We start from the raw sequence: 24,567 nt of genomic DNA, 5'->3' as shown, positions 1-24,567 counted from the left end.
GAATTCTGAGATTTTAGTTTTATGTTAAAATTCCAAGAAAACAATATAGAATCGTAATTTTGATTGGAGAATTCTGAGACTTTTGAATATAACTTTAATTTCAGGATTCTGACTTAAAAGTCAGGAAAAAGGTGTAAAATTGTCAATCTTTCAAATAGGAAAGGAACATGCACAAGATAAAGGTATTACAGCAGTTTTTATGGTAAATGGTATAAAACACAGCACTGAACTCCCAACGTGCCTTCTTCCATCTATCCAACAGATGTCAGGATTGTCTTTCCTGTGTAACCTCTGTTAGGGATGTTTCAGATGAGATCCTTGCTCGCTTCATTTCTAATGTTTAGACGGTGATGGCCTCGGATGGAGCGAGTGCTCTGGTCACTTCTAGAGCAATGCTCCGTCTGTGACATATGGATGTATACGGAATAACCCACGTAGTTGACACTTTGGGTCAAGGATCTAGCTGAGTGATTTTGCTGCTTACTGGTGAGTGTTTGGTGGAGACACAGAAACACACACACACACACTGGGCTCTGGAGCGGCTAACTAGCCCTGCGCTGCTAACTGCCTAGCATAGAGGAATGTACATCACGGTTAGTTTTTTTAGCTGTAGCAGCATCAAAGCTAATGTTAGCGGGACAACAGAACGACACAACACACTGAGTCACATTAATATAATAACAACAATCTTCTTTATACGCTTTATATTTGTGAAAGGTCGGCGTTAACGTTTAGCTTGACAGTTGCTGTTAAGATGTTGGGATACTATAGCAATCAGCTGGTCGCCTGCTAACTGACGCTAGTGCTGTAGGCTAGCTAGCATCACTGGCAGCGTTACGGTTATAGATGACATTACACGTCTGCTGCTGTGCTGTGTTTCCAGTAACTGTCCTTACAAATATCTAAACAGAAAGATTGCACTCTAATACAGGCAAGTTGGTGTATATCAAAACGAATAAATCATAAATGCCTCACATTTATGCTGATGTAATTACTGCAGGTAACCGGTCAACAATCAAAAGGAAGCCCTCAGTTTGGCTCATTTATTGCCAATTTGATTACTCATTTGAAACCAGTTTACAGACACATACACTTGTTTTAAAAGTCCACTACTAAGCATAAAAATTGGGAACATATACACCTATATTGTGGGATTTATTAAGCTCTGACTGCACCATTAATGTCAACAACCAGAGGTCAGGATATCAAATCAAAGCAAAGCAAAACACACCACCTTTCACCCCTGCCTGTTGACTCTGTGGCCCCCCAAAAAAGTATCAGTATTTGTAAGTGGTACACAAATGTTTTACATGTTGCAGCACAACACTTTAGAATCAAAGTTAATGGCTGCTCACCTTGTTGGGATCATAATCTGCATTAGCACCAGCTCAGTGCATTTCATCCCATGCATAAAGACCACTGGCAGAGCATGTAAACAAAATTTTGCAACTTTTATAAGTAGTCAAAATAGTGACATCGTAAAAACCATTCTGTAATATAAGGTTTAACCACACTCTTTAACACCAATTTTAGATGCTGTTTGTGCTGTTTTAACACAATGTGCAAATCATAGACATTTTAATGTAGATTGTAACACTGGCTTTACAAATTACCATACTTCATCCTCTCTTTTAGTGTGAAGTAAAGCAAACAGGAACAAAACCTAAACTACCAAAAAAAAAGGATCAAAATCCAGCCACTACGGTAATCCTATTTGGTGTAAAAATAATAAATGCACTACTTTATAAAGATATATTTGATATTATACCATAACTACACAAGATTCTGAGCAGATTCTGTAAGACAGTATAGTAGAGAGGGGTGGGAAGAATATGACATTAGATAAGATATACTTTAATGTCCCCTAAGGGAAATAAAAGATAATCAGATATATGATGCGCTAAATGGATTTCCCTTCCAATTTGACTCACTGTGTCACAACCTTATGACTCCAAGTGACATTAATACTGCACTTTTACCTTTTATTAGATTGTATCCCTTTGGATATTGTGCTTTGTGTAACCCATTGATTACCACTTATATCAGGGCAACAAGACAACAACACCATCAGTCTACGCTGGACAGTAAATAAGACTAGGTCTGGTCTGCGATAAAAAGTCACCTAAAACTGGATTATTTTGTTTGTTTTGAGGATTATGAAACTGGGATTAAGGATTTCTAAACCAGTGTATGGAGATATTTTACTGCTGAATGCTGATAATCTATTGGTTATCTCAAAATGATCAGTTAGGTTGTGGGTCTAGCATGCTTTGAATGCTTTCCTCCTGTTGAGGCAGCATCGTGTACTGCTTGAGGGAGTTGAAATGATCACACTCACTGAGACTTTTAGTGATGGAAAATCTCCAGGAAGTGGTGTTAGCTTGTTGTATTTCTCAACATTATAATGATATAATGGTTGGCTGAGCAGGATTGCTGAGCCTTCAGGAACGTCCAGTAATAGCCAAAGTCTGCCTGTATGAGATGACTGGCATATTCAGTGCCATTAAAGGACCTTTTCTGCATGTAGTACGATGGTGTGCGCATGAACTGCAACCTATAGTTACCTGTGTTCAGTTGCTGCATTGTTCCTGATTTCATAAGAGTCTGCATGGTTTCCTGCACAGTCACCTCACTAAAACAGAGGGTATTGCTTGGACTAAATGTAGACGATGGTGTAACCATTACTAACTGTCATGCTCCTGCTGTGTTTGCCAGCATCCTGTTGCAGTGTTAAATCAGGAGATGGGTAGTGGTCACATGATAGATATGGCTTTGCTGTTGTTGTTTTTTATTAATGCTTGTTGACATTATTCCAGAAAAGAAGGGCATTGTGTAACAGAGTCAAAATGGAAGCATCTATTTTAACAAAGCCTTTGTGGAGGTTTAACAAGCTCTATGTATCATACCTAGGCCTGTCACGATAACAAATTTTGCTAGACGATGAATTTCCAAAATATTATTGCCGATAAACGATATAATTGTCAATATTATTTTGATTTTTTTTTCCATTTTTTCATTGATGTAATTATGATAAATGGGATAATAAAGTGAGTACACCATATCAAAAGCAAGAAACTTTAATTTCTTAAGAGTATTTAACTGTAATTAAAAGGTCAGGATCTTTTAAATAAAATAAATTAAACAAAAAATATAATAAATTTAACAAACAAGAAAGAGAAAAAAAATCCAATGAAAATTAAATGGACTGTCTTTTAGAAAAAATATGTCAATGAAAATAATTAATACTAATCAAAAACAATAAAACATAGACCCTGTCTCTAAAGAAAAAACGAAACTCCCCAAAAAAACAACAATAAAAACTATAGCCTAAATAAAAGGGAGTTTATACAGTTCCTGAATTTTTGTAACATGTACTTTTTCCCAGTCAATCCGTACTGTACATTTTTAACATTTCTGGCTTTCAACCATATTGAAGGGCTGCATTTCTTTGGCATTGTGGCTGTCTTTGAGCGCCCACCATTTGGCGCTTTTATTTCTATTTACTTTGCCGACCAAAAGCCTCAGTAAGAGCGGATTGTCAAAGAACAAGGCTCTGCTGCACCTCCCCTTCTTCTTCTTCTTCTTCGTCGCCACTATTTTCAAACAAATGGGACATATCAGCTCGTTGGTGTTCATGAGCTCACACTTTGTTCATTCTGATGAAAACAAAATATTCCCACACTGGGAATGTGGCAGGCGGCTTAAGAACCGTATCTTACGTGCCATCACTCTTATTAGCGTGTGTTTCCTCCCTACCCCTCAGGACGCTCGCTTCTGTGTGTACGCGCCAGCAGCCCCGTCTTCACCCCAAAGATCGCACTTTTGACAGATGTTCACTCCACTATAAATCCGCTAAATCCGCTATAGAACCTATGCACCCCGATGTTTGGAAAGATAGAGGTAGTGAGCCATCTTCTCATTCAGCCTCTTTGGTCTAAAGAGAGGAGGAAAACAAACATGCATGCACGTGTCAGTTTATCGATGCTGGCAAACTTACTGAGGACGTTTTTATTTATCGTTCGGTTAATCGATTTATTGATTATCGTGACAGGGCTAATCATACCAAATTTGTTTGATCTAATTGCACCACAAAGTGGATAAAAGAGCAGAAAGTCCAAGTTCCTCTTTATGCAAGATTCCCTTCTAAAGAAAAAGTTAAACAATAATGCAACATCTCCTTGTTTTTGCTGTTCATGCATTCAGAACATTGCTGTAGCCTCCCACCACTTAGTTTTTCTATTGACCCAGTGCCTGAAGGCTGTAGAGTTGTAAATATTTGGAAGCAGTGCAGACAATTAGCATGTAAACAAATGTCAGCAAAGTTCATGGGGATCTTGGCATTGATACAAATGATAAAAGAATAACAGACACAACAAACAGATAAATTTAATGTGCTACATGTGCTGGATGTTCATTACCCGTAAGCTCCTCAGCTGCTTGCTACATCTTAATGTTTCCGATTACACCCCTCTTACCCTTAATAATCCACCCTGTTATTGTTAATCTGTGTCCCATTCAGTCACACTTGATGTGAGTGAAACAGATCTTACACACAGCTCAATTGTTTAGCCTGGCTGTCTCTCTCTGTTTAATGGATCCACCATTCAGCAGCTCCATGCTGACTCATAACACTGTAACAGGTGTTGAGGCTAAGAGTGGTGAACTTCTGACCCTCATAGCCACAGTGATAACAATTATCTGTACAAATAAACCAGACTATAATTAGGGCAGGGGAAATATTAACAGAATTTTATGAGCTTTATAAGATTGACTGGATGGTGCTGCAGGGCTAATGCGTTGTGACAACATCCTTCTGCAATTTCTGCTACACAGAAAAACCAAAGCAGATAATTAAAATAGATGCTTACCCAGCTGTCTTGAATACTTGATTCTGATTGGTCAAAACCTCAAAGCAATAGTGTTTAACTCCCAACATCCCAGTCAACAGCCAGACCCCAGGTCAGTCATGTCTAAGCAAATCAACACAGGCCACATTTTAGCCTTGCCTGTTGACTCTGTGGCAAAAATAAAAGTTTCTTTTTCCCCTTTTGTAATCCTCACGCAAATATTTGTGATGTTATTATCAAAATATTTTACAGTAAAAAAACATAATATTTGTTAGCAGTACTCAGTTCAAGCCGTGTTGTAGAATTACAGTATGTGAGGCTGATCACAAAGTTGTTGTCATGCAGAGAGAAAGCCAGGCTTAAAGGATACAGACAAATGACTGACCAGTGACCACGGAAATAGAGTTAAAGCTACAGTAAATCTGTTTACACTGTAAACCACCTTTTCAAATAACTGCTCATCATTTGAATGTGCGTAATCTAATACTAAAACCTGATTACTTTAAGTAGCTGTTGACATGAGGTGCACCTGTTTCTGCAGCATGTCCAGAGAAATTGAGTTTCTCTCTGTGCACAGGGCTCTGTGTGTTCAAACTGTAAGCTAGAGGCTTGAATAATTTGTACTTTTATGTGTTCACAGAAAAAAGAAGCTGGCAAGTGGTTCATTAGGTACCTTGCAACTAAAACACTCTTAAAACAATGACTTCCTCTGGCCTTTTTTTCTGTTTATTCCAAAAAAGCAATTGAAAGATTTGGAAGACTAGTCACAAGGTTGGCCTGAGCGTTATACTAAATAAACAACATTTAACATAACAGATAATTGTTCTATAAAAAAAAAAAAAACATTGATTTTTGTTGCTTTTTCCCCCAACCTGTTTCAAATCAGCCAACTTTGCTCTCAGGTCAAACCTATTACAAACCAGCCCAAAGAAAAACAATACACGACATGTTCAAATTTGAAGCATATTTTTGTTTTGTGATTTTCTTGTCAGGTTAAACCGCTGTGTTCAGAAAACTAGTAAAGTAGCAAACTTAACACCCTGCTACTTCTTATGCAAAAGTAAAAGAACATAATTTAGTGCCAGTCATTCACATTGGATCAGTTAATGTGGTGCTGACATACTGGATGAATGTTTTTTATCCATTGATTATGATCTACAGTCTGACTTTTCAAGGCACAGATGACTCAGGTCATCCTGAAACCACATGATGTTTCATGAAGTATGAGACATAATAGTGTTTGCACAATTATGTCTCATGACTCCACCACTAAGTTTGTGAGGGCCTACTATTTAGGCAAAGGCAGCACTGTTAAGTCATTTTTAAAGTGTTTTCTTGTAAGAAAATAAAAGAATAATTTTCAGTGTATTCTCCCAATTTGTTTTGGTGTGATACAATGATATACTGCTCAGCTCTGAAGCAATTAATCTCTTTGTCATTTAATTTCAAAGTTTAACCTAGCGTACAGTCAAAATTAGCAGAATTTCTTCACAGCTTAACAAGAAGTGAGGCTAACAATAGCAGAGCCTTATGTCCTTCTGTGCTTGTTTACATCTGGGTAGTTGAGCATTATAATGGCAGAATGGCAGGAGCCATTAGCTGGAGCTACAGCTACAGGCTGCGATGAGTTTCCATGCTTTAGCTTGTGTATCATATGTTTTTGGGCCAACAATGAAAAAATATTAATGACAAATCAACCATCCTGTTGCTAATGAGTTAGGGCATTTGGTTAACACACATGTAGACTTCTTACCTGCTGTATTTATGAAATTACTAACAAGTTTTGGCTCATGTTTAGTAGGGATAGACTGATTATCGGCTGGGCTGATATTTGGCATTTTGAAGCATATCGGCATCTGCCTTTTTTTTAAAAATCTGACAGCCAATAAGAAACAAATTTGAAACTGTGTTGTTGCAGCTCTGATGCAGCTGCTCCGCTGTCTGCAGTCATTACTCAATCCCCAGCATTGTCCCACCCACAGTACCATCTGATTGGTTACAAGCAGAGCCATTGCTTGGGTAACAGCCAATCAGCAGAGCAGTTATTGCAGTTATTGCAGTTACATTGAAATTTTGGAAAACTTTATTAACTGTTGAAAACTTTAGCTATTTTTTTTTATGTTTTCATTTAACTTTATAAAACATTCTTCTGAGCCTGGGAGCTGTTTGATAAACACAAACTTGAAGGTATTAAATGCAGTTGAGTGTTGAAGTTTGTACTTTTCAAAATTTTTACACCAAGATTTTCACTTTGACTGCAAATTAATATCGGCTTCAAATATCAGTTATCGGCCTCCTTGACTACAACCCATCTGCACGTGATGTGCCAATGTATGCACATTATATCAGTCCCTTTACTCCATCACTCTGATGCAAGCAAGCTGGTTCACCTAACTTCAGGTGCACAGGAAAGTCACCTGTTCAACTGATTTATTCCATAGCCAAAAACAGATTAACATCAGGCTGCTACTTATGGTTGCTCAATTTGCTCGTAATGATTCAAGATTATTGGATTGTTCTTTATAGCCGGAGTCCAAGGTGATTTCTTGCTGGACCAACAAAGCACCAACCTCACATAACCCCAGTGCCTGAATGTGCCCAGAGATAAAACAATGAGTGCTTGAATGACTTAAAATGAATGTAAATTGTTGCATTATTGTAAATGCAGTGCAAATATTAAAGTTCAGGACAAATTGAAGAAACGTCTGCAGAGAATTGAAAAAGGTTCACAGGTAATGGGATGAGGCTGAAGCTTTAGATAACAAAGATTAATGTACACAACCAAACCAGAGATTATAATTAAGGATAATGCTTTAATCTTTGCATTTGTGGTGAGATTAGGCGCAGCAGTGAGTATATTTTGTGAGGCGCTTGTTATTGATCAGGTGTAGCTCGATAGCTACATTAGATTCTTGTGGGTAATGCAGCTCAAGGCTGATGCTAATTTCCTTTTCAGTGCTGCAGCCGAGCTTTCTCAGGCGATGTTAAAGGCACTGCACAGGAGGAGACGGCCATTGATGCGCCTTTTTGTGTGTGCCTCGCTGAAGATGCCGTGTCATACATTAGACGTCAGGAGCAGTTTACCAGTTGTCATCTTCCTTGAGGAGAAGCAGTGTGCAGTCAAAAAGCGGGAAAGCATAATTCTTAATTAGCCTCCAGAGAAAAGGCCTGCATGTCAAGAGAGCCAGCAGAGCGTTTAAATCAGCATCAGTACGGTCACATACACGTATGCTGTGTGTGTTTTTGTGTGTGTGTGTGTGTGTGTGTGAGTGGGTTGAATATTTGTAGTAACATGTCCTGGTTCAATACCACTTAGACTGCCCTGCTGCCATGAATACTAATTAGATCACCTGATGAAAATAGACCAAAGCCAAATGCACAACTCCTGTTTGGGTGCAGTTTGACAGAATGATAGCTCTCTGTGAAAATTACTGAACTTTTTTAGAAAACAAACTAGTAAACTATTGAAAATAATTAGGGCTGCAGCTATCGAATATTTTAGTATTCGAGTATTCTACTGAAAACCCCATCGATTAATTGAGTAATCGGATAAAATACATTTTTGTTTAGTTAAAGAGCAGTTATTTTCAAATGATTTTTTTCTCTTTAAGAAACAGAATTTTCTGATACAGCATGTCAGTAAGAGCTCCAAAATTTGTAAACACACTTTGACACATTTTTTGTGCCTTGTATATCTCATCAAATGTTGCGGACCCAAATGGCACCCGTTTCGTAGAATGACCCATTAGTCTCCAAACTCCAGAAAAGAAGCTAGATTTGTTGCTAGTTGCAATTTTGTATAAGAGGTAGCTTGAGGGGTCTGAAAACTGTCTTGATATGGCCCCAGCTCTATTTGAAATACCATTCTTTGATCTTTTTTTAAATTAAACGATTCCTCGAGGCGGAGAAAATTACTCGAGTAATTTTTGTAATCGAGTACCTCGAATCATTCAAGGAATCATTTCAACTCTAAAAATACTGATATTTTGCTTATCTTTTTTGACCTACTATTGCTGCAGCTCACCTAGGGCTGAGAATGCGTTCCTCCTGCCACTGGATGGTGAAAACTGTTGAGAAATTCTACTGCCCTGAATGTTTATGATCAGATGTATGGTTTATTAGTCTCTGCTTATTCATGGACACTGTATTTGTCCGCAAGTGTCCCCTCGTACTGCATGGAAACTAGAAATATGGTGCATAATTTGCAGCTGTCAGGTGAGCTCAAATTGCCACTTATTATGCAGAGAAATGCTGAAGTCACATGTGCAACTGTTGGGGGAGTCGAGTAACAGTGAAGCCCTCAGGCTCTGCTAGCACAACAGGTTTCTCGGGCTGCTGTGAAGTTTTTTTCCCCCCACATTCTTGTGTATATTCAACCTTGCCACTGGTGCTATGCTGAGGAGAAGGCTCCGTAGCAGCTTCATTCAGCGAGGTGGATGATCTGCTCCCCCCCTGCCGACCTAATTTCCATATGGCCTACTATGCCCCTGTTGGAAACCACACTTGAGTATCCTCTTAGTGAACCAGAAGACTAAGGGGTTCTCAGGATGATACATGCAGGGGTAGAAGACTGGAGAAGTTTTTACACCCTCTGGGATTGTGTTAACTGGTCAAGAAATTTAGAAAAATTGAATTTGTTGACAGGCTGTGATTAATAATCATGTATCACGCTTCCATACAGCAAATATTTAATAGCCAATTCTTTACAAGGAGACACCTTAACAGAGAACAATAGCTGGTTTCATCTGAGCCAAACAAGTTAAAGGTACATTAATATAACTGAGGGGAATATTGCCCTTCTTTTGCAAGATCAATTGAAACAACCCTCAGAGCATTTGCAAATAAATTCCCATAAATCATAAGAACGGGCAAAGTCTATGTAGACAAATTTAACTAGTGAAAAAGCAACAACAGCTTTATAGGTAGCTTCACTACACTTCAGGGTACTTCTCACTTCTTGAAGTGTCTTTTTAAACCAAAGTAGGTAAACAGAAAAAAAACAGTGCCTGGATCTAAGTGGCAACTCAGCTCACTGCCCACTAATTCAACATCATTTGTTTTCACTTGTTCTTAGAAACAGCTTTGTTTATTGAAGATAGAGAGGAAAAGGGACCTCTAGGAAATGTTGTTACCTTAAGAAATCTTGTAAACTATCCACACCAAAAGAATCCTAGCATAGGCAAGCTACGCTCTGAAAGAACACCTCAGTTCATTTAACGGCAGCTCAGCTAGCAGCCCCCTCTCGTCTAACATTGTTTCACAACTACAGTTGTAGTTTTAAGTCTCTTCTGGCTCTTATCACATGTTTTCATCGTTGTGAAGATAGAGAAAAAAGAGAGACCTTAGGAATTATTTTTTGGCTGAATTAGAGGCAGCTCAGCTTACAGCCCACTCATTTAGCATTATGTGTCATGCACAGATTTATTCATTGCATTAATTGGGTCTTAACACCGAGTTTGTTGTTGAGGACAGAGAAAGGAAGAGAATGAGGAGTTGTTCATTGTAAAGCCTGACTTAATTTAAAGACAGCTCAGCTTGAAGCCCCCAAACTTTTAATGTCCACAAAAACAGCAACAACTTGGAGGTTTTTTTTTTTATTTTCATTGTGTTTTGCCTTTAAGAGGAAGGGTTAACTCCTGTAATGTATAATCTACTCTCAAGATGGAATAAGGAACCATCAGATTTCTACAGGCTTCTGGCAGTAATTGACTACTCTTTTGAAATTTTAGTAAAGTTAACTGTGATGAATAACAAAATTTATAAACAGAAAAAATAATTTAGATGTATTAATTTTACTTCTTTGCCCTAGTGTTTGAATATTATCGAATATTATTTTTCAGACTTATTGTGACATTTCTTCAATGCTTTACTAAAGATGCACTGAATGTCAGTATGCTGGCCTCCTCATGCAAACTTCATCATTTTTAAAGTGTGTAATGTCCTCTGCTCCATGCTCTGAATGTGTGTGGAGCCATAATAATGCAAAGTTAATGTGAACCTGCTAAACCTGGAAGTGCATAATGAAGGCTAGCAGATTAATTTTTAATGCTGCCTACGACTCTGGCTCATGCATGTCCACCCCTCTTTTCTGGTGAGAATGGTACGTTCCTCTCACTGTGACGGCCACAGCCACCCCACACGCTCCACCCTCCCTTCCTTCTCTTCCTCCAAAGCCCTGTACACCCCACCCGGTGTCAGGGGGGGATCAGCTGTGCCAGTCCCGGCAGGCCACACACACTTACACACACACACTTACACACACACATACACATACAGGACGCTGGCTGGGGAACAAAGCTCCTGGTACTGCCAATGAAGAGAAGCCATGCCTCTGCGTTTAGCCTCTTCTCGTCTCACTCCTTAATGAGAGGGAGGCATGACAACATTGTGTTCCACTTTTCTGATCAGAAGACAACAGTTTGGAGAGAAAGAGAGTGGGATTACTAATATAGTGGATTATCTTTTTGCTGTTTTACCTCTGAAGAGTTGAGATGCTGGCGGAGCGCAGAGAGAACAGCAGGTAGGGGGAATCAGGAGCTGGATGCTGAGCTTGTCTCCGCGGTGACCATGGTGTTTGTTTACTGTAACTGGAAAGCTTGACCTTGGTGGATATAGTAAATCAGGTTTACGGTTGTTATTAATGTAAAAGCAATCCATCCTGATGCCACTGGCACACTTATTTACATTTGTACTCAGCATTTAGCAGTTTTGTACAGCACAGTCAGAGCAGCAGAGTGCGGCGGTGTGATAAGCTTTGATTACCATCATTACCTCCTTCCAGCAGAGAGGATGCAACAGCCCGAGCTGCTGTAAATGTAACAAAACACCCTGATATTCTCCAGAGCCATCGTGTGCCGGATGAGAGATAAGAAAAGGCTCACGAGCACAACAGTGATGACTTTTGATGTGGTAGAAAATTCATTGTTTTTGTGTTTACATGAGATTTTTGTCATCGTGGCATACAGGGAAACAAAATGTCCCTGATTTCTGCTCAGTGATGAAACAGCTTAAAGTGTGTCAGTGATGAAACATCTTGAAGCACATTCAAAAAAAAAATTGAGAGCAACAGTTGAAATTGATGCTGTAGTTTGTGAAACAGCAATCAAGTCGTGCTGAAACTCATCAAAACGAGGAATGATTGATGCTCGCTGTCGATTCTAATAACTCATGCAGGTTGATTAATGGCTGCCTCCGCTTCAAAGACGCGATGAAGGTTTGTGAGACCAAAGAAAAAGATGGAGAAATAGGCTTTTGATGGAGGGATGTTTTAAAAAACCACTTCATAGTTATATGAAGACAAAACGGCGGGAAAATAACACATTGGAACACCTTCACCAGGTTTCAGGTTGTGTTAGTCCTCTGTGTGGTTATGGTGTTTCATTTATAGCAGATAAAACAAATAAAACACACCCTGTTGCTCAACATGTTAGTTATATAGATGGTAAAAAATACATTCAAAGAGTGCTATAACATATTCAATCAACAAGGTTAAAACAATATAGAGTAGTTAACAGCTTAAATTTTTTGATTTTCTTACTCAATCTTCATTAATGCTATTATGTAATTTACAATCTTGTAACAATGGTCTTTGACTGCCAGCTTATTTGGAATTGGACTCACCTGTTCTTGCTTGTGATGCAACGTGCCAAAGGTGGAAACAGATTTGGTAACACTTAAGTACCTTATAACTAGGTTTTATGATGATGCATTGAATTTATGAAACACTGCATTGGTTTTTATTTCGCAGCTTTCAGGCAGACATTTTATTTTGTATTAATTCAGCTGAATACTAGCATGCATAGTTCATTTAGATTGATTAAACTAATAATTTTGGACTGTAATAAATTCAAATTAAAGCTTTTTGACCAATTTTTTTGATGTTACATGTAGGGATGGGTACAGAATTAGATACTTTAATAGGTACCGACCAGATTCTGTAAAAAGTACAGAGTACCAATTCACGAAAAATCAAAAGTTACCATGTTTAGGTACCAACACAGCATTATAAGGTTACATTTTGAAGAATCAAATTTAAATTGAAAAAAAATATGTTTTATTATTAGACAAATTGATATTTTTTACCACATAAACATAAAAAAGTACCCAAAATTGGTACCGTTGAGAAGCGGTACCGATTGCCAGGTACTGGGCTTTGGTACCATATTGTTTCAAATGTGAAAGTTACCCATCCCTAGTTGCATGTTTTCAGTAGTTTGACATTTTCCTAGAGTTACCTTGCCATACGAGTTGTGTGAGCTGAAAATTTATTCAATCCTATACTCTAATGGTAACCATTTATCCAACGCATCGCTTAAAAGATAATGGAAGGGCTTCAGTTGTTTGAGACCACAAACAAAAACCCAAACAAAATCAACTTTCTCATCCTATAATCTTAAATACACAAGTAGGAATGATTAGCATTTTGCTGGTACTTTCATGTTTAATAACCTGTGTTGAAGATGCACCCTTTGTTTGCTCACTGAAGGACTAAACGGATATCCAGTTAGGTGGCTGTCGACAACAGTCATGTCCGGGCTTGTTTGGCATTAAGTAATTTCCTGTCCTTCTGGTTCTTGTTATGTTTGATACAGTTGATGCATCCGATGTTAATAAAACATGCTACAGTTCTGAGGAGCTGCTCTGATGTAACCTGATGCTTTGTTTTGTTTCAGCAATGAGGTCAGATAGGAAGGAAGCTTACACTGGATTTCATCCTAATATTTTTTTTTTTGTCAACTTCTATTTGTATTGTTTTGTTTAAAAAAAAAAAAAAAATCTGTATTATATCTGTTGGACATACAAGTTGGCTTTTTATCTTTATTTGGTTAGGAAAAGTGTGTGGTTTGATTTGGAAAGGTATGAAATGCTGGGAGAAAGAGGGAGATAACAGCTCTAAATGTTTCTAGGATCAGGATGTAATAGAGTGTTTGACGAGGAATACAGCTCCTGTATACTGGGCATCTACTCTGTTAACCAAGCTCTCATGTACAGGCTTTTCCAACTTCTATTGTTTTCTGACCGCATAAATTAACCAGATGACCCTTGTGGCTTGCATTATAAGTAGAACAATTTTACCTTATTGAAGAGCCTGCTCAGCTTGCAGCCTTTCTGAAAACAACTCTGTTAAACTGAAAACCTCTGTTTTTGAGGTTGTCACAAGCTCTGATGTACTCAAAGGTTTTGTGTTTTGTACGTGAATCACAACCGAGTTTAACACCTTGTAAATGGCATCTGGTAAAACTGAACCAGAAAACCACTTAATCCCAAGGAGTACGACAGTGGCAGCTCAGCTCACAGCCCCTCCTGAGGTTGTGTGTCTGTGGTCAGCGTGGATTGAACACAGATTTATTAAAGATTGGTTTGTGTTTATATATCTTTATCCAGATGCTAGAACAGGGTGTCTGCCGGGTATTAAAAAGTATTAAAAATTGTGGGAAAATTAAGGCCCTTAAAAAGTATTAAAAAGTCTTAATCCTAATGTTATGTGGTATTAAATTTTATTGGTATTCAAGCTTTGACTCCAAAAATATCCATGAATATTTATTTTCCTCCTTGCGACTGTTACAAACTAACCTGACACGCCAGACAGACAGCTCCATATATCCTCCACAGAAATGGTCCATCTGGAAAATGTTTTCAGGGTCTGAACCTTCAAAAATAACCACACCTGGTGATTGGACCATCATTTTGCTCGTCACACTCATCACAGACCAGCGTGAGGATCTAGAAAAAGCTTTAGCATCTCAAAGTATTTCACTCTAGATCATAAGAGTTTCTCAGGCCTCCTGAGAAAATTTCTCAGACTTTTGAGGACCTGGGATTTTGGACTCTTACGATTTAGGGAAAGCTTCCCCTGATCTCAGTTGATTTGGAACAAATTTTCTTTGTTAAAATCACCTTTTCACTGGATACTACGCGATGAGATAAGGTAATTATCAATATAGCTACGTAGCGCTGTTGTTTGAGACGTGACAACAACCAAAGTTGTAATTTTGTGAGGCGCAGGCTATATGTATCGCTAGCAGCCCAACATATCCGTAGGCTAATGTGACAACAAACCCAGTTTGTACAGTAGTTTAGTAGCCGTCCGTATGTATTTTATGCAAGTTGGCCTTAAATAATTGTTACTTGTTGTGGTAATGGGAATGTTAATAAACCTGCCTTTAGTTTCATTTATTCTTTCAAGCTTTATTCCTTCTCAGCTAACATAATTTATGTTAAAATGAAAACTAAAATCATCAAAGATTGGTTGCTAACAGCAGCTTAAAGTCACGGTAAGGTTTTAAGACTTTTTGAAAGGTTTTTAAAAAAGTCTTAAAAAGGTATTGAATTTAACCTCAGGGTTTCAGCATATACCCTGTGGAAAAGAGGATGCAACAGAAAGCTAGAGAGAGGTAGAGTTGGGGATGATGGATATGCTACAAAGAGCTAAGGGTCGGAATTTGACCCAGGCTAACACCCTCAAATGAGCTAAACCAGCACATCCAACCACAGATCTGTGAACCTGCTTTTTCAAATGTTTGGATGTTGATGTTTTGATTTGGAAGCAGAGAGTCTGTGGGCAATTAGGCTCTCAGGAGAACTCCATTAATGAATACTAAAGAGTCATTTTGGGAATTGGTTTGAAAAATTTGCAGTGATGCATTTATTTCTACATAAAGTGTTGCAAAGGGACACAGTGAAATTATATTTTCCAGTAGCTGGTCATCTGAAACTCAGAGGTATGTGTGGCTTGCAGCGGAGACTTGCACTCCAAAATGTAACAGCATTTGGCCTCAGTTTAGGATGAACTAACCACTTTCTCTAAAGCCCTTTACTTCCTCTAAATTAGCATTTAGCTTCACAAGTTTGGTTTTATCGAACTCTGTCAACCCATTTTTTCTTCCTTTGTGGAGCTCCCCGGCTACCACCTACCTCAGTAAACTGTCAGACAAGAGACATTTCTCTGATTACATCACTTTCTCCTGAGGAACAACCACACAGGCCTTTGAAGAGTTGGGCTTTTCCAGGGCACTGGCATGCCTTCATCTCCCAGGAGTTAGCGCTAACTCCGTGAGACGTTCATTGAAGCTGGCGTCCGCTTTAAAAGAATGCTTTGAAAAAGACTGGAGGGCCAAGAAAGCAAACTGAGCTCCCCGCTGCAGAGGAGTTGTCATTCCATTGATGCCACCAACTCCTTTTCTTTGATTCAGCTAAGACAGGACATTGTTTGATGCTGTTTCCTTTCCAAACTGTGGAGGTTATGGCCGTGTGATCAAGGGTGCACAGAGTTTTTAGTCAGGCCATCATTAGCTCTATGTTGCAATCACTTTCTGTTGCTGTACGCCGCTGTACGTTTCTAACCCTCATCAGAGCTGATATCTTAATCCCTCCTGTTATGTCACTGCTCCTTAAGGTTGATTGAGTACACAGTCTGCTGAGCTGTCTGCCTACATATGTCAGCTGCTGGACAAACTCACATTAGGGCAGAGAGAAAAAATAGGCCAGCAAGGTCTAATGTGTTTCAACTATCATGATGTAAAAAGTTCTGTATCAAAGCTGCACAAGGCAGTGTGTGAGATAACAACATTATCACCAGAAAGCTGTGCCAGGAAACTAAATTACCTGGGCTATCAATTGGCATTCCTTGTGAACAGTTTCCAACGTCCTTCAGGTGCATCCATTCGCTCTTGGATCTGCAGATAAGGAGGCCTCATATCTCAGCGGGAAGTGACAGAGCTCTGTTGCCAAAGGTGTGGGCATCTTTTTTTCTTCTGGCTGTGTTTCCAGATAAGACGTAGAAAACAGATCATGCTCATGTGGAGAAAGAAAGCACTCTCTTAATCCTGCAGATGCAATTTATACCCAACTGATTCATCATAGCATCCACCAGGGACATGTCAGATCTAAAAAAACGATTCAGGATTCTGTCAGGAGGCTGATTCTACTTATTATTACGAAGCTTTAACTTTTTCTGTAAGAATATTTTCGTTCAGGTTCACACCAGATTTCTCTATCAGCCCACAATAGTCTCAAGTTTTACCTCATGATTAACAAAGAATCTTATTAGTATGTTGTATCAGTGTAACATTCGTTCATTCCATATCTGTTTTGGATTCCAAAATCGGAACACGGATAACAACTTGTTATTTCATTTATTTATTTAGTTAGTTATTTCAGAACAGATAATGGCCTATTTTTCGCTGTTTTGAATTTGTTTTGAAATTAAAAATAGAATATGGGAGAATGGAATTATCATGGTATTTGTGTTCTATTCGTTTTTGGTTTGTATCATTTTTGATGTGTTGTGACACGGGAGTTGTTGGCACCCCAAAAATCGTAATAGAATCGAATTGCGGGAACAGCATATCGTCCCAGCCCTACTTTTAAATAGTTCAAACATTTGTCCGGGGACATGTATTTATGGGATGAACAGTAGAGCTGAGTATATTGGTTGTGCCCACTCTTGTTTTGAGTTTCTAGTACCCTCAGGTGCTGCCAATAAAGTGCCTGAATAGCATTTGATTAGCACCTGTTAGCTTGAGGGCAACAGTGGTTGGCAGGTACCAGAAGCTCCAAGCAGAATATGGCCATGTCCACACGTAGCCAGGTATTTGGAAAACTGCATATTGTATTATTACGCTTAGGCCTATAGTATATCGAAACTGCAGTTTTACATCACTGAAACCATGTTTTTTTGAAAACTCCAGCTTAAGTGAAAATTGTGTAGACACTGGAAAACAGAATTTTCTTAAATGTGACAGCCATTCAGAGGATATTACGATTGAAAGCTCACCCAATCAGAGGCACAGCTCAGGGTCATGTGACTGATAGGCGCCCTAAAGCTGTATGCAAAGCCCTTGCCACTACCAAGATGGCCGCTATAGCCAATGTACTTTATTCACCGTTTCAGAAACAAACTGGTGACGTTGGGGAGACTACGTCCATGTTTTATACTGTCTATGTTCAAGCCGCACTCACTGGCGGATTTGCCCAGTGCATGTGGACCAAAGTATTTTTAAAAATTAAAGAGGGAGGGGGATATTTGTTTTTAAAGATACCTGGCTAGGTGCGTACGAGGCCTGAGTTGTTTGCCATTGACAGGGGAGATTTTGCTAATTTTTACAGGTGCAACCCACAGACTCAGCTCTGCTGCTAATCCCACAGTGTTCCTGACGGATGTGGCACCATAAACACAACAATATTTTTTTTGCCGAGAAGAATTGTTAAACCAAGGAAATAATCTACCAAACACAGGTTGTTTTACTTTTGTGCTTTGTTTAGTTGCTTTTGTTGTGAAGTTGGTGAAATTGCTCTTTCTGGCCATTAGAGAGAAAATTGGTGTTTTTGTGACTCGATTGCATTGAACACACTCGTGAAACCAGGTTGCAGTTGCCTTTTGGTTGTATGGGACTCTGAGGATTGTTAAGACAGTGGTAAAATCCTCATTTTGAAATACTGATGGGTCATTTGTCGGAGGTTTACAGCCCCCCCATACCGATTAAATATGGTTCACCGATGTTAAGCTTGACTGATGATTGGATAAGTATGACTAGGATCCAGGATTTTGGTTTATCAGCACACTTCAGGTGCATCACAGTGATGTATTGTGCCAAAAGCCACACCTGAGATGACTACAGACGATTATCTACCAGGAAGAATTGTATTTTAAGTCGTTTTGGGTCCACATCAGAGAAATGAGAGCTTTCATCTCCTCTGAGACAAAGCTACAGGAAGCCAGTCAAAACCTAGATGTGTCTGTCAGGTAAATGTGTATTCTTCTCCAAGAGATTCAGCAAGTAAAGCTGCAGCAGCACAGTAAATACTGCACCCAAATTAGGTTTCCATGCCTGTTAGCTTCAGTCTGGAGTGCTCTTAAGATCCTAATGCTTGAGTCGAGGCACAGACAGCTGCAGATGATGTGTCCCAGGCCTGCTTCTTGTGGTTTTGTGACGCTCACTGCTCTGCTTACCAAATAGGAGGAGTGAGTAGTAATCCTGGGTTTGTCTGCGGATCACTGCGTCTCCTTTTGTTGATTTTCCAGCTCAGCCTTATGCTGAGTCCTATGACATGTGTTTGCCCCAGTTTGTGGTCCCGGCCTTGCTGAGCTCCAGCTCCGACCATTCTCCCAGCACTGTGTCTGCTTCACTGACTCTCCGTGACACAGAGGCCAAGTGCAGAAATGCGAACAGTCAGCATTGTTCAGACATAAATGCTGGCTTTGATCTGAGCTAAGGTAGAATTTAAGTCAGGTGGTAGGTGGATACTTCTGCTTGAATGGCACTAAAACGACCATTGCAGACTTTAAATATGTTTCTGTGGATCGACTCAACCCCCATGTTCTCTGCACAGAGGTGGTCTAACAGAGAGTTACTTTGTGGTTTTATTGCCACTCATGGTCTTGATCTGAAAAAGTGACAATAGAGCTCCCTAAGCCATGTGCTAATGATTATCAGATGTATCTTAATGCACCTCTTGTGATTGGTAATTTCATTAGTCAACATAAAAAACTGTTGCTCACAGAATGTTTCACAGATTTTTTTGGAATTCTTTGTTCATGTGGAAAGTAGGGGTGGGCGATTATGGTAAAAATAAGAATCCCGATTATTTTAAGTGATATTGAAATCACGATTAATATATACAATTATTCATTTATTCAAAAACTTCAGTACTGATTTAAACACAACTTTAAAGAACCAGCAAGTGGCACATACAGTATTATTGATACACATAAGTCACACACACTCGCTGTGGCTGCACATGGAACACAGAAGAGCTATGAAGCACAGGAACTTGCATACATCTACACTGTGTGGCATATTAATTGTCTTTCTTCGATTATATTGTTTTTATGATTGTCAGATGGCAAAATTGAAATCTCGATTAAAATCCTATTAATTGTCCAGCCCTAGTGGAAAGGCACATGTTACACAGCGTCCCTTTAGAGAAAGGGAACAGTATACAGTTTACATTCCACGCATCTATTGCAGTTAGGGGTGTGTTGCGTACCATATTATCCAAAATGTTGCTTTAATGCTGTGCAGTTTTTACATTATTGAGTAATAATGTTTCCAAAAAATAAACAGACTGTGCATAGATGGCAAAGAGGAAAGTCCTTATTTGCTGAATGCTTGCCTCAGAAGTCAATGAGCAGACAGGGGTCAGTCATGTGACTCAGTAGAAACCAAAACACTACATAGTCGCACATGGAGGAAACATGCAGTAGTCTCCTGCCTCAGCAGATTATTTAATAGCGAGACATGGGTCTTTGTAGGGATGGGTACCGAATTAGGTACTTTTATAGGTACCGACCAGATTCTGTCAAAAGTACCGAGCACCAATTCAAATGAAATCAAAGGTACCATGTTCAGGTACCTAAATGCATCCTTGTGACTGTGAGGGAGAGGAAGAGTAGGCGATTCTCCATGCTTGTCATGAAAACAGCTTTACAAGGTTATATATTGAAGAATAAATGTTAAATTGAAAAAAAAAACAATTTTTTATTATTAACCACACTGATACTAAAAGCTGGTACCGTTGAGTACCGGTACCGAATGCCAGGTACCAGGCATCGGTACTAGACATGCACCGGCCAATCGATTGGTGCCAATTTCATTAGTTTCGGGTGAGCTTGATCGGTGACCGGTGATCAGCCCATCTGTACATATGAAACTGATCTTTTATAACTCCAGCAAGGTCTGACAGCCAGCCATTGTTGCTTTTTGCTCCCAGACCTAAAACTCAGGACACTTTGTTGGTTGTTTAAGTTAGAACATAAAGATTTAATTGTTTCACAGGGATTGTTAAATGATTTGATAAAATACGTTTGGATTATTGAAGATATATGCTGTCAGTTATAAAAAATACAAAGTAAAAATGGGTATCGGCCCAAATCGGTATTGGCAGGTCAGGCATTTTAAAGATTGGTGATTGGTGAAAGGCCAGAAAATTGTGATCGGTGCACCCCTAATTAACTCGACCTCTAAGTGGGGGATGGGGTGTATGAAGCACTTTAAAAATAAATAAGAACTGTCGTTCTGTGGTCATCCACAGTTGTCCTCTTGGTAGGCAAGTAGTTGTACAGTATTTCCTTGTTCTTGTCAGAATATCGTAATCGGAAAATTTGCAAAAAATATTTGAGATATATTTATTTGCCTCTTTTACCCACCCCTAATTGCGGCTATGAAAATGATCATTGCCAATCCTTAATTGTAATGAATTTAAGAACTAGAGGAACGAGTTGGCAGAAGGAGGGGTCTGGTTCCAATTCTTGACTCATCTGGAATAAGACACACATCACGATTTGCATGTTTGCACCAGCCTAAACACAAATACAGAGATTACCAGTTTCACATAATTTGTCCAACATGACCAAAACTTGGAAAAGGATTCCCTTTGACCCTTCAAAGAAAATGACAACCGCTCAAGACTGTAAATATCCTGTACGATACCAATCCACTCTTCAATTGTAGGGGTCTGGTGTTTTAACCACTGTCTGGTGATTGTCTTGTTGCGTGCTGCCAAAATTAAAAGAGTTCCACAGCTTTTATCTGTAAGGGCAGCTCCTCTTCTGTGATTTTTCCCAAGAGGCTTGACAATAACAATATTTGATTTATGAAAAACATTCCTCGTGACATTAATGCTTCCTTTTGCAGGCTCAGTAGGGCACAGCTTGTGTAACTCAAAATATAGAGTTACTTTATTGATCACATGTTGAGAGAAATTAAGCTGTTATAACAGCTCGGAGTAAGTAAATTGTATGTGAGAAAATTGGAAAACTTTGGTATTAACTTTGTGTAAAACCTGTCTGCATGATCTCTCTGAGTTGTTTCCAGACTTGTTGACTCGTCCAGGTGAGAATCTGGATCTGTTTTTAAAGTTATTCCTAACTCCCAGTGAGCGACATACTCTGAGGCTCTCCACACAGACTTCTGCCTGTGAAGCTGCTCCCACCTGTTCCTCTCAGTCCTGTCTGGTTTTTGTTCGTCCTGAAACTCGCTGCTTTAAACAATGACTCAGGAGTTTGGGCCCACTGGACTGGATATTTTTAAACCAGCCGCAGGCCGACAGCTTCTGCTTTTGGTTTCTCCATTTCTGACACCCGGTGAGATTTTCTCCTTGACTGGCAGCTTTTCACTGAGCTTGTCTGTAGACCAGCCTGAGTTTCCGTTGTAGCCAGCAGCTGAACACGGCTGAACACGGCTTTTCTGCTGATGCTGCTGAGGCCTGTGCATCTTAATCAAACCACAACCCTCCTGCTGGTGAGCTGCACGGCCAAATGTGCCGAGGATCTGTGGCTTTCTCCCAAAGCCTCAGCCGGCTTTATGTGTGTCTGTTTGTTTTACTACAGCCCATTCTGCCAGTGGAGAGTTTGATTTGCTTTAGTTATGATCTGGACTTTGTCATTTGACATAGATTACAGCGTTATGAAGGAGAAGCAGTAGACAAACATGATATACGTGTTTACTCAGAAAGAGGAAGGGTGTCAGCAGAGCAGAGCTCCTGAGGACACAGCAGTGATGAAAATAGCTCCTCTTATCTTTGCTGTTACACGACACAACAGCAATAAACCTGCACTTCTGTAATTTTAATCTTAATAGGACTCAATAAGCCAAACCAAGTGTGTCTATTGGTGCAATAAATACCTGCTTTACCTGGAGATGTTGGACACTTCTTTCTGACAGCATTCTGCTGTTTTTGTGAAATGGTGTCTTTTGTTTTCTGATTTAAACATCTATGTTGAATTAAATTAAAAGTAACTGAACTAAAATATACTTTAGGAGCTGATGTTAGAGTTCAAAGTCTCTCTCACTCGTGTAGTTCATAAAATCCTGCTTTGCAAATTTCTGTGGCTGCAGACGCCACATGTTTTACTTTCCCTTCCTCTATCAACTGGAGCAAAAGTAAGTCAGAAGTTTTAGCACACTACATAAAGAAGTATCTTTAAGGTCATTAAGCACAAATGCATTTCTGTCTTCGGTGTTGTGCATTCTATGTTTCCATTAGGATAGCTGATGGTATTAACTATAGACAGAGCCTCAGTGATACCAACTTGTGGTTTCTGAGGCAACCGCCCTGTTAGACAAGACTCCAACTAACTTTAGTTTCTATAAACCAACAAAGAGGTAGTTGGTGCAAAGGCTTTGCAACCCTGCAAATAGCTACAGTGTGCGCATGGACCTCCTAATGCTCATGTGTTTTGCACATCTGTTAGACTTAAATAAATCAATGTGTGGCTCTGTTGGCCTATAATCTTTGTTTGTCTGGTTTGGCTCTCACCTTGACCATTTACTGTGTCTCCCCTCTGTTAAGAGTCCCAACATTTCCTGTATCTCTTGTGCTAATGAAAGCAAAAATGATGCAAAACATAACTTAAGGAAAAACTGAGTTAATCAAAATCAAGGCTCAAGATTCAAGGTTACTCTATTTTTAACCATAGGTAGAGTCAGTTTGCATTGATTGAGTCGGTCTTCTTTTAGCAATAACTGGCAATCTGCAGGAGACAGGACATGACAAAGTGACAACGTGCTCAGTATGTAAAAGGGAACCCTCATTACAAAAAAATAATAATAATGCAAAAAAGGTAATTAAGAACAATACGGGAAAAAAGTCAAGGAAAGATTGACTGTTGGTTGAGTTATGAACAGATTTACCACCCTGACAGTTGCTATGAGGAAAGCAATACTATGGTGCTAAAACTAGGGACGTTCTCAAATTTCCTCAATCAATCAGTCAATCTTTGTTTATTTGGCGCCAAATCATAACAAAAGTTATCTCAATACACTTTCCAATAACAGTAATAGATCTAGACCAATGGAGAGTGACCAATGTTGCCAAAATTTTATTAGCAGAAACCCAACATGAAGACAAGATAAGGAGTCCCATCTCATCTTAATCCACCATGAGTACAGACTTTTGCAGCAATGGCAAGGACAAACTTTCCTTTATCCAGACTCATGTTAGACAGAGAGAGGTACTGACAGAGGAAAAGAGAGAAGGGGGTGTAACCAGAGAGACAGACAGACACACAGACAGACATTGTAGCAATGATTATGGTGAAACTGTAGGTCCACTGCAGCAGGCTGTCCACAGCAACAATCACAAGGAACCTACAAGAACTTACAACCAACTATTCTTTTTTTTAAAAAAAACAAATGTTTATTATTTTTACAAATGGTACATTGATTATGACGATAATAAAAACAAGAAAGGAAAAAAACACGAAACACACGTTAGGTGCAAGACAGTAAATTATGAAGTTACATCAGAACATTTTTTTTCTTGCATTAACAAGTTGTACTAAAAGACAAGACTCTTGAAACTTTTATGTAATCAGTCAATAAAGACATGTCAAATATCTGTCTTTTTTATATGATATCAAGGTACATAAAAACAGTAGAATTACTCAATAAGGATCTGAAAGTGAACAAAAGACTTACAAAGACATGTTTTGTTTTGTTCTGTTCAAGGTAGGAAGTACCTATTGCTTTCTCCCCTTCCAGCAATCATAAAAATTTCCCTCCAAATTTCCTTAATAAAGCTATGTATACCTTTGGACATAAAATTGAGTTTCTCAAGAGCAAGGGAATGTGATAGGTTAGAAAACAAGATTAAGAAAGCAGTAAACTGTCATTTTCTCATCAGTCTGTTTTTAGTTTGCCGTTTTCAGGAAATCTTCAAAGGACATGTAGCTGTGGACTTATGCCAATTTTACACCTATAACATGTGAATGAACATTTAG

At 39.0% G+C, this 24,567-nt stretch overlaps 1 protein-coding gene across 5 annotated transcripts in view; it reads left to right on the top strand.

Annotated features, from left to right (window-relative positions):
* Positions 1 to 344: 344 nt before the first annotated feature.
* wdfy3 (WD repeat and FYVE domain containing 3) overlaps positions 345 to 24,567 on the top strand; it is a 133,820-nt gene continuing 109,597 nt past the window's right edge. For 2 of the 5 annotated variants that reach the window (XM_074669348.1, XM_074669349.1), the window contains exon 1: positions 11,081 to 11,367. In XM_074669348.1, coding sequence (XP_074525449.1) covers positions 11,339 to 11,367 — 29 coding nt within the window. In that variant the 5' untranslated portion in view covers positions 11,081 to 11,338. Of the gene's footprint in view, positions 487 to 11,080; positions 11,368 to 24,567 lie in introns of those variants that run through there. The other 3 variants (XM_074669353.1, XM_074669347.1, XM_074669350.1) reach the window with 2 other exon arrangements.

This window comes from Halichoeres trimaculatus, unplaced genomic scaffold, assembly GCF_033239565.1.
Source record: "Halichoeres trimaculatus isolate MK-OKI-2021-1 unplaced genomic scaffold, fHalTri1.1 fHalTri1_scaffold_5, whole genome shotgun sequence".
NCBI classification, from domain to species: Eukaryota; Metazoa; Chordata; class Actinopteri; order Labriformes; family Labridae; genus Halichoeres; species Halichoeres trimaculatus.
The sequence above is the reverse complement of the archived record's forward strand: the minus strand, read 5'-3'. Positions and strand labels throughout refer to the sequence as shown.